This window comes from Octodon degus, unplaced genomic scaffold (genome assembly GCF_000260255.1).
Source record: "Octodon degus isolate 3935 unplaced genomic scaffold, OctDeg1.0 scaffold00162, whole genome shotgun sequence".
NCBI classification, from domain to species: domain Eukaryota; kingdom Metazoa; phylum Chordata; class Mammalia; order Rodentia; family Octodontidae; genus Octodon; species Octodon degus.
Window position 1 is genome coordinate 2618511 of NW_004524738.1, and position 9225 is coordinate 2627735.

A 9225-nucleotide genomic window follows, 5' to 3' on the forward strand; every position below is an offset into this window, starting at 1 on the left:
TCGGCACCGGGAGCCCGGCGCGGCCCGGCCGGTTGGAGAGGCCCGGCGCCGCCGCTCACCTTCCTCCGCGGTGTCCATCTTGTCTGGGGGCCGCGGTGACGCAGCCGCGAGGCTCCCGCGCCCGGCCAGAGCCCTCCGGCCCGGCGGGCCAAGGCGGGAAGGGAGGAGGGGCGGAGGGCGAGGAGCCGGCCGGGCAGGTGCGAGCGCTCAGGTGCGAACCGAGGAAGGGGCGAGGGGAGAGGGAGAGGGAGAGGCGGACAGAAAGCGAGCGCCAGAGGGGGAGGGGCGGGGCGGCGCGGCGCGGCCGGGGGCCGCTGGGGGCGGGGCCGCTCGGCCTTTTAAACCTTTCAGGGCTGCCGCGAGGGCCGCAGCCGAAGACGGCGCCACAAGGGGGCCGAGCAGGGCGCGGTGGCAGCGGGGTGCTCCCGAGAGGTGCGTATGGGTTCCTTCCTTTGCTAGGTCTCCAGGGATTGCCGGTGGAAGCTGGGGTCCTCAGGTCGGAGGGATGGCGGGATGGTTACTGGCCTCAGGCTCCTGCCCAAGCCGGAATTCGCGACCCCACGCGAGTGGGGCCAGGTCGGGCTTTCCGCGTGAGCCCGCCCCTTGGCCCGGGCGCCGTGGTCAGGTGGTTGCCCACGCGCCAGCGCTCGCCCTGCCCTGCCAGCTCTCCGAGGCTTTCCTCGGCGTGGTCCCCATGGATTGCCCCGGCTCCAGCCTCCTGCTGCTGCGTCTCCTGGGGAGGGAGGGTGACTCTCATCCCAGATGTTATGGCCCCACTGGAGCCTCAGCCTGCTGGTGGCATTTGGGTGGGCCCTAGAGGGCCCCAAGGGATACCAGAGGGTTGTCCATGTTCTGGCGCGGGCTCAATCCAAAGTTTGGACCTCCCAGACCCAGCGGGAGTTCTGGATGAGGTGTTGTGTCCGACCACCTTCCCTGCCCCCTCCTTTGGTGGGTCAGACCCTGGACTCTGATCTTTCCCCCCAGGCCAGGGCAGCTGATGGTTGTGGCTGAACTACCTCCAGGTAGCTGGGCCCGCCCCCTCTTCCCCACCCACCTCTCGTCCTCCCCCCACATCACCACCACCCTGGCTCCCCTCCCTCATGACCGCCTGGATCCTCCTTCCTGTCAGCCTGTCAGCATTCTCCATCACTGGCATATGGACTGTGTGAGTAAAGGGGGTAAATACAGGAGCCTGAGGACACACACAAAGTCCCTTGTCTTGTGGTGGGCTCAAGTGGTACCCATGGCCACTGACTTCACAGCCTGGCCTGGTGCCTGGGCACACAGCCCCTTAAGACAAGCTGGCACCACTGCTGCCCAGCAGAATGGCCCTGGCAGACCTACTTTGAGCCAGGGTAACTTCCAGGGGGACGATGGCAGGGGGACCATGCCACTTGCTCAAGGAAAGCATCAAGACACACCTCTCCCCCATTTCTCAGCAAGGACAGTGAGGCTGAAAAGGAGCAGAAATCCAGGCAGAGGAGTCTTTGGTGGGTGGTTGGGTGGGACGGACATGGGGGCAGGGTGACAGTTCTGCTCCTGCAGGTATGCCATGGCCGTGATGAACCGCCACGTGTGCCCTGTGGAGAACTGGTATGGAGTGCACTACAGTCAGCCTCACTCTAAAGCTCCCTTCATCTCTGTCCTCTCTTGAGCCCTCAGCAGCCATGACCCAGACGGACACCCCAGGCCTCATGCCCTTCTCTGACATTAGTCCCCAGGCATGGCTTCCTGCCCATATACCTACTACCCACTATCCCTTCACCCATCCGGCTTCTGTAAGAGGCAGGCCCTGGGGAGTGGGCACTTGTGCCCCTGCTGGGGAGGTCTGGGAGAGGGGCCTCTTTGAGGCCTGACAGACATTACAGGCTAAGGGCCTGAAGCAACCCCTTCCCAGAGTCTACTCGGTATCCTGCCTGCCAGGTCCTACAACGAGTCCTGCTCTCCTGACCCTGCCGAGCAAGGGGGCCCCAAGACCTGCTGCACCCTGGACGACGTCCCTCTCATCAGGTAGGTCCTGGAAACTGGGCAAGTCAGAGAAATCCAAGGCTGTCACACTTGCACAGAACCAAAAGACTAGCCTCAGGTGCCAGGAATAATCATTCCAGGAAGAGCTACTTAGTAACGAATGCTGTATTGCTTGCAAGCCCTCAAAACTTGAAATGCACTGTCTGAATCCTCCTAGAAGGGAGATCACTATTGTGTTCACTGTTGTATAGATGAAGAGAAAAGTTCAGGCTTACTCGTCCAGGTCCCACAGCTAGTAGGAGACCCCTGGATTTAAGCTTGAGCACTGATTGCCCAGGCCAGCCTCTGGTTTAAGGCAAACCACATGGACTTCGGCTTGGGGCACTGCAGCACCTGTTATCTCGCACACACAAGCTGTGCTGGGGGTGGGAGGAGGAGGGCTCAGATCCTGAGGGGTCGCTGGCCTGCTTCCTAAGTCAGTGCACTGCCTGCTAAGGAGTAGGCACAGATAAAATAGGGGCCAAAGTGGGGTCGCTGGGGCACCTGCGCTTTACTCTGTCCTGCCCTGTCCCCTCAGCAAGTGTGGCACATACCCCCCAGAGAGCTGCCTCTTCAGCCTCATTGGCAACATGGGTGCTTTCATGGGTGAGTTCTCCCCTTGGCCCCTCCTCACCTACCCCCTAGACTTTTTCCCAGAAGGCTTGGAAACCCTTGCTCCACACAGCCCTCCCCACCAAGAGATAAGGCAAAAGCAACTTCTCTCCTGTCCCTTGAAAGCCTTTCAAAGGCTGACTCCCACACAGCTGCCACTGACTGACAAGCATGAGGAAACCTAGTTCACCACCAGCTTTCCGGCCCTCAGAAGGGGCAGGAGAGCAAAGTCTGTGGGAAGCTGGGGGGCAGGTACAGCCAGTGGGAGGCACTGGGCCAGCCCCAGTCATGCTTTCCTCCCCCAGTGGCCCTGATCTGCCTCCTGCGGTACGGGCAGCTCCTGGAGCAGAGCCGGCACTCCTGGGTTAACACCACGGCGCTCATCATGGGCTGCACCAACGCCGCGGGCCTCGTAGTGGTTGGCAACTTTCAGGTGCCCCCACCTCCCCTTCAACTCCCCCTAGTAGGGCTGGGCCAACTACATGGATAGTACCCTCAGGCTGGAGCTTGAGGAAAGCCTGGGAGGGGGAAGAGGGAGCAGGAGTGATGCAGGGGTGCAGGGTGGGGTCACCCTATGGATTAGACTGTTGGTCTGAGCCAGGTGGACCATGCCAAGTCTCTGCACTACGTCGGAGCTGGTGTGGCCTTCCCCGCGGGGCTGCTCTTTGTCTGCCTGCACTGTGTGCTCTCCTACCATGGGGCCACTGCCCCGCTGGATCTGGCTGTGGCCTACCTGCGAAGTGTGCTGGCTGTCATCGCCTTCGTCACCCTGGTCCTCAGTATCCTTCCAAGACAGGGCAGCCAGGAACTTACCCTCTAGTGGCTCAGTCCTCATCAGACCCCTGTGGGATGAGCCCTGCCTTCCAGCCAACCCTGGCCATGTGGGCTTTTGTTCCCTGGGGGGGCCTGAGCCTTTGTCCCAGCTTCATTAAGTGTCTGTGCCTGCAGAAAGGCGGTGCCAGGTTCTGGTACATCCTACTGAACATTTCCTTAGCCCCACTCCAGGCGGTGTCTTCTTCGTCCATGAGAGTTCTCTTCTACAACACGGGGCAGCCTTGTGCGAGTGGGTGTTTGTCATCGATATCCTCATTTTCTATGGTACCTTCAGCTACGAGTTCGGGGCGGTCTCCTCAGACACACTAGTGGCTGCACTGCAGCCTGCCCCTGGCCGGGCCTGCAAGTCCTCGGGGAGCAGCAGTACCTCCACGCACCTCAACTGTGCCCCCGAGAGCATTGCCATGATCTGAGGTCAGGAGGGTGGCTGGCCCGGCCTCCACAGCACCCCACCTTTTCTCTTCTTTCCACTTATTTTGTACCAAAAACAATTTTCAGAAAGTGTTCTGTTGGGATCTGGGCTTCCTCGCTCCTGGAGAAATGGCCATCCCACATCCACCCGTGCCATAGAGGAGCAGGCCCGGCCCAGCAGGCTGCACGTCCGTCCTGCTCCCCCCATCACAGTATTGTTTTGTGTTAAAGTTCACCTTCCTCACTTGCCCAGCCAGCCCTTCAGGTGCCTTTAACCCCAGTGCCTGAGCAAGGCCACTGGGGTTTCCTGTTGCAGGAATTGGGGGTTGGGAACAGCAAGAGGGATTGGAGTCTGGGGATAGGTGGAGCACGCCTTTGGCTACAGGAAAGGCTCACTTCTGGGCCTGCTGCGCTACTGGGATTCTTCACTCTGCCCCTCACTTCCTTTAGGCCAAATAACACAGCAGGACCACGTGGGTATTTTAGTACTTTTTTATATCTATTAAAAGAACTCTAATTTGCATGTCTGTAGTCAGTTCTCAAGAGCCAGGGAAGGCCTGATTCAAGGTGGCTTCCCCAGAGCAAGTAGTAGAAGGAAGCCCCTGCTCAGAGGGTGAGCCCCAAGCGTCCAGTGTTTTTTAAAGAATAGGGCTTGGCTTGGAGTTTAATCTCAGCATTCAAGAGGCTGAGGCAGGAGGATCACTGAATTTTAAGGCCAGCCTGAAGTACAAAGCCAGGAACTGTCTCAAAAAACGAGTTGCCAGGTGCTGTCCAAATATGAAGCCATTTGTGAGTCAAACAGTCGAAAGACCTGACCTGGCCTGATAGTTTAGCTTCTTTCCCCAACTGGGAATCAGGTTGAACTTTGATTCCTTGGTAGGACAGGAAGAGGTGGGCGGGTGGTACAGAGAGCAACTTTAAAAGGTTGAAAGTAGTCTTCTCTGTAGAGCTAAAGAAAACCCCCCAGGAGTCCAAGGTTAACAGTCCCAAGGTTAACTAGCAATTGAGGCGGTGGTGGTGGTGGTAGTGCAAGTTAGTTTTCTGGTTTGTTTTTTTTTTTTGCGGAACCAGGTATCGAACTCAAGCCCTTGCACTTGCCAGGGAAGCACTTATTCTACTGAGCCATCTCCCTGGCCCAGTTTTATCGGTTTTTCCTTTTGTTTTTTTGAGGTACGGGGGATCGAACTGGGGACCTTGTGTATGCGAGGCAGGCGCTTAATGCCACTGAGCTGTCTCCCTGGCCCCACTTTTTCAGCTTTCAACAGCCACAGCATACTGGGCCCTGACAGTTTGCCTCCCAACTAGGAATGCAAATCTAAGTCCTGGCTGGTCCAGTGGCTGGGTCCCATTGCCCTGAGTCAGACAGGCCAGGGTGAGCAAAGTGCAGACTGATGCCTTCTGCAGTTACCCTCCAGGAGTAGTAGGGACCAGGCGGAGGATGCACCATCCTGCCCGTGAGCAATGCAGCGTCAGGGTGGGTAAAGAAACCTTTAATACGGATGCAAGGTGCGCGAGAGGTGAGAGTGAGCCGGCCTCACATGTACATGGCCCCGTGGAGGTTCTCCAGCCGGTGCTGCTGCTGCTGCTTTCGAGCCTGGAGGAGAGAACACTGGGCAGGGCCAATCGGAAGACTTGTCGGGGACGGGGAGGGGCAGCTGTCACAGGGCCGGGTCTCGGCATCCACAATGCCAAGGCACTCGTCCTGGCCATAATCACTGGGAAGGTGGCCAAGTCGGGGGTTCAGAGGCTTCCCCAAGGTTGCCGAGCTGCAAAGTGAGCACACCGTGTTGGCTCCTACCTGATCTCGTCTGTGCTCCTCGTAAGCGTCGTCATCAGTAGGCAGCTCATAGCGGCAGAGGGGGCAGGAATTGGTCTGAAATGTAGGTCTGTGTTCCACCTGGGTCTGGCCCACGCCAATCGTTCCTCCCTGCCTCCACTTCCCCCCTCTACTGCCTTTCTTTAAGCCCCGGAACAATCCTGTAATCTGAGAGAAGCCTGAAAACTGGGCCCCAGAAAAGGAGGAGGACTGGAAGAAAGAAATTCTTACCTTGCTAAGCCAGGGCAGGATGCAGTTGGAGTGGAAGAGGTGATGGCAAGGCATCTCAATGACAGTCTCCTCCTCCTCAAATTCCAAAAGACACACGGGACACTTGAGGTCTTGAGAAGGGATCACCAATTAGAGCAGCCACAGCCCTCCGCCACCCGTCCCCGGCTCCCACTCCATAGTGGTACTCGTGCCCCAACCTGGCCTGCAAAACTACTCTGGTCTGGGGGGAAAGGTGAGTCTGGCAGACTTGCTTCCAACGGCAGAAGGAATTAGTTGTCCTCACCAGCCTGAGAGCTGCTGATAACTGTCCTGGGGAGGTTCTCAACCACAGCTTTGGCGGCGGGGGGAGGCAGCTGGTGATCCCAGTCTACTACCAATCCCAGGTCTTGAAAATCCATCATGTTGGACAGTGATCTGGGAAAAAAGATGCCATGTCAGAGCCAAAGAAAATGGCACTTGCTCTTTGCCCCATATCTCCATTAATAAACACCCTGCCCTGCTACTAGTAACAACTATCCTTAGTACTTAGGTAGAAACTCATTAGATGAAAGAGGACAATGTGAAATGCTTTATAGCTCTTACCAAACAACTCAGCTCCAAGGCTGTTTATTTTCATTTTACACACGAGGCAACAGGTCAAGGAAGTGACTCAGGCTAAATAGGAAAGGCCTGATAAAGTTGCTTTGGAGTCACCAGTGGGCCTGCATGCTTGCTGTTCATAGGAGCGTAGGCCTAAACCAACGTGACCCACCTCGGTGCCTCCCCGAGCTGCTGCCCTCCTCCACGCCCACCTCTCTAGCTCACGGTCCTTTGCCCGGCCCTGCCAAGGAGGACCCAAGCTATCGACACCCCACCTAACAGTCCAGATCATTCATTCATCCTCCCCAGAATCCACTGCTGCCCCACATAATCCGCCTTCCCCAGTCAGCTCCAGACCAAAAACCTAGACATCAGTTTAGGCCCCCGCCCCGAGCTTCCCACACCCACCTCGCGAGCTGCAGCAGCATATTGAATCCGGTCTCGTGCTCATGGTCTGATAGCTCACAGTCGTGTTCATCGAAATAAGACGCCATGGCTGCCCGGCTGCCGGACCGACCCAGCCCTCCGACTCTAGATTGCGGCCTGACAGCGCTAGCCAATGAGCTGGCAAGCTGGGAGAGTAAGCCCAATAAGAGTGTTCGAGGGCCGGCGTAGTGGGTTGCTGAAGGCACGAAAGCGGAAGTACTGATTCTGCCGCCTCCTATTGGTCGCATAAGGTCAAGCGATCAAAGCCTAAAAGTCGTTGGAGTCCGAGAAAAGTAAATTTCGGGGGTTTATGGTTTGGCCGCTCAGTAGTTCCCCGAGAAGCCAGTGTCTGGGCTGATAAGGATTTCAGGTATCCCAAGGTCTTCCGGTGCTAGAGACCTATCCAGCGGGGCGGGGCTGCGGGGAAAACCACATGAATGGTCCTTTCTGAGCATTCTCGAGCCTGGCCTCGAGGGCGCTTCCAGCTACGCTGCAGAGAGCCGCCTGGCCCTTCTGCCCTGATGCCCTCTAGTTGGGTTCACAGTTTACAAGTGATTCTGCCCCTGCCCTCGGGGCAGGGAATTCCTGGTTGTCTTCTGCGTTTGGCGTAAGATAAATGGGTGGGTCAAGCATACCTAACCCAGAGACAATTTGAGGCCTCATCAGCTCCTGGAACTGTGACCTCGGTGCCAGTTGCTGGAAAACTACTGCTTTGTTACTGAGGATTGAACCCAGGGCCTTCGCACTGAGTTACATCCCCAGGCTTTTATTTCTTTATTGTTTTTGGTTTAGTTTTTTGAGGCTGGGATCATAGGCATGTATAAAGTCTGGACGTGATTGTAATGTGAGACAGGGCTGAGAATCACTGTGCTACAGTTTACTTCCCCCCCCCCTCCCGAACCCGGGATTGAACTCAGGTCCTTCAGTTTGCCAGGCAAGTGCTTATTCCACTGAGCTATCTCTCCGGCCCGGTTTACTTTGATAGATGGATATACTTGGTGTCAGTAATCCTCACAGCAGTCCCGGAGTCCTGGGAGCTAAGCATCCTGACCCATTGCTCACCCTCCCACCTCAAAGCTGGGGTCTCACAGCACTGTGCTAACAACCGGCTACAACCCAGAGCCCTTGTGATGTGTGCAAAACGTGAGACTGACGCAGCCTAGAAGTGGTGCCGTTGGGGCTGGGGAAATGGCTCAGTAGAATAAGCACTTGCCTGGCAAGTGCAAGGGCCTGAGTTCAATCCCCGGTTCTGCCCAAAAAAAAAAACAGAAGTGGTGCTGCTGACTGAGGGGCTGAGAGCCTTCCTCAGTCTTTCACAGGACAGGATAGTAATAAGCCTAAGAAAAGTAACAGAGTGCACACCTGTGATCGCAGCACTCGGGAGGCTGAGGCAGGAGGACTGCAGTGAGTTCCAGGCCAGCCTAGGCTGCATAGTGAGACCCTATCTCAAAAAAAAAAAAAAAAAGAAAAAAGAAAAGAAAGGGGCCAGGAAAATAGCTCAGTAGAATAAGTGCTTGCCTGGCAAGTTCAAGGCCCTGAGTTCAATTCCTGGTTCCGCAAAAAAAAGAAAAAAAAAGAAAGAAAGAAAAAGTAATAGACTATGTAGAGTACAATTCCACAGAACTCTCATAGATTGTTCTTGTTTCTTTCTGTAGCTAGCAAGAATCTGCTTATTGCACACACAACCCGGAATTCCCCTTGCCACTCCCACTTGAGTTTGAGCTACAGTTAAATAGCCAAGACAGAGGCTGTTCTACTCACATGGGCTGGGCTTGCTGCTTTCTTTGCTCCTATCATGCCCTTGCCCTGTGACCCTGAAGGCACTGGCTGCCCGGCCAAGTGGCCCAGGACACTGAAAAGCCTGAGTTCTTTCCTGCAGGACCAATCTTTGTGACCATGCATGATAACTTACTGCAGGGCTGACTGCATATAAGTCTCCTTGTTTTCACTCCACGTGCCACATTTGCACTCTCTTATGGAGCTTAAGGGGGAACACAGAACAAGCTGAGAAGCTGTAGCGGGAGACCTGTCAGAGGGAGCAGCCCATCTGAAAGTAAGAGCTTCAGGGAAACATCTCTGAGCTTTTCTTTGCCCTCCCATCTAGCGTCTCATTGATCTCCTGAGCACCCCAGGAGATCAAAAGTAAGTTTCACTTTCAGGGAAGCAGGCTCAAGGGGCTGGTCTGGGGACTGTTTCTGCACCCACACTCCTGGACGGGGCAGCCTGTGTTGGGTTAGTACAAACAGAGAAGAGAAAAGAAGTGGCCACTTAGTGGGGCGGAGGTGGAGTGGAGTCTGAGACACATAGCA

At 56.1% G+C, this 9225-nt stretch overlaps 2 protein-coding genes across 2 annotated transcripts; one reads left to right on the forward strand and one right to left on the reverse strand.

Moving 5' to 3' along the window:
• The first annotated feature begins 337 nt into the window (after positions 1-337).
• Tmem150a (transmembrane protein 150A) lies at positions 338-4391 on the forward strand. The gene is made up of 8 exons (XM_004642802.2): positions 338-432; positions 985-1165; positions 1546-1593; positions 1924-2010; positions 2546-2613; positions 2925-3052; positions 3221-3398; positions 3625-4391. Exons 2-8 carry the CDS (start codon positions 1101-1103, stop codon positions 3864-3866), a joined length of 816 nt encoding a protein of 271 aa, XP_004642859.1. The 5' UTR covers positions 338-432; positions 985-1100; the 3' UTR covers positions 3867-4391.
• A 647-nt stretch (positions 4392-5038) lies between these two features.
• On the reverse strand, positions 5039-7057 carry Rnf181 (ring finger protein 181). The gene is made up of 5 exons (XM_004642803.2): positions 6899-7057; positions 6195-6325; positions 5912-6021; positions 5663-5737; positions 5039-5458 (listed from the first exon to the last, which is right to left on the reverse strand). The coding sequence occupies exons 1-5, from the start codon at positions 6982-6984 to the stop codon at positions 5399-5401; spliced, it is 462 nt and encodes a 153-aa protein (XP_004642860.1). The 5' UTR covers positions 6985-7057; the 3' UTR covers positions 5039-5398.
• Between the last annotated feature and the right edge of the window lie 2168 nt (positions 7058-9225).

Excerpts from the sequence above, each read along its gene's own strand:
- Tmem150a (XM_004642802.2), top strand. The coding sequence starts at position 1,101 with ATGACCGCCTGGATCCTCCTTCCTGTCAGCCTGTCAGCATTCTCCATC. Across the intron at positions 1,594-1,923 it reads GTGTGCCCTGTGGAGAACTG|GTCCTACAACGAGTCCTGCT; the intron begins GTATGGAGTGCA and ends CCTGCCTGCCAG. Across the intron at positions 2,011-2,545 it reads GACGACGTCCCTCTCATCAG|CAAGTGTGGCACATACCCCC; the intron begins GTAGGTCCTGGA and ends CTGTCCCCTCAG.
- Rnf181 (XM_004642803.2), bottom strand. The coding sequence starts at position 6,984 with ATGGCGTCTTATTTCGATGAACACGACTGTGAGCTATCAGACCATGAG. Across the intron at positions 5,738-5,911 it reads TCCTGCCCTGGCTTAGCAAG|ACCAATTCCTGCCCCCTCTG; the intron begins GTAAGAATTTCT and ends CCTACATTTCAG. Across the intron at positions 5,459-5,662 it reads AGGAGCACAGACGAGATCAG|GCTCGAAAGCAGCAGCAGCA; the intron begins GTAGGAGCCAAC and ends TCTCTCCTCCAG.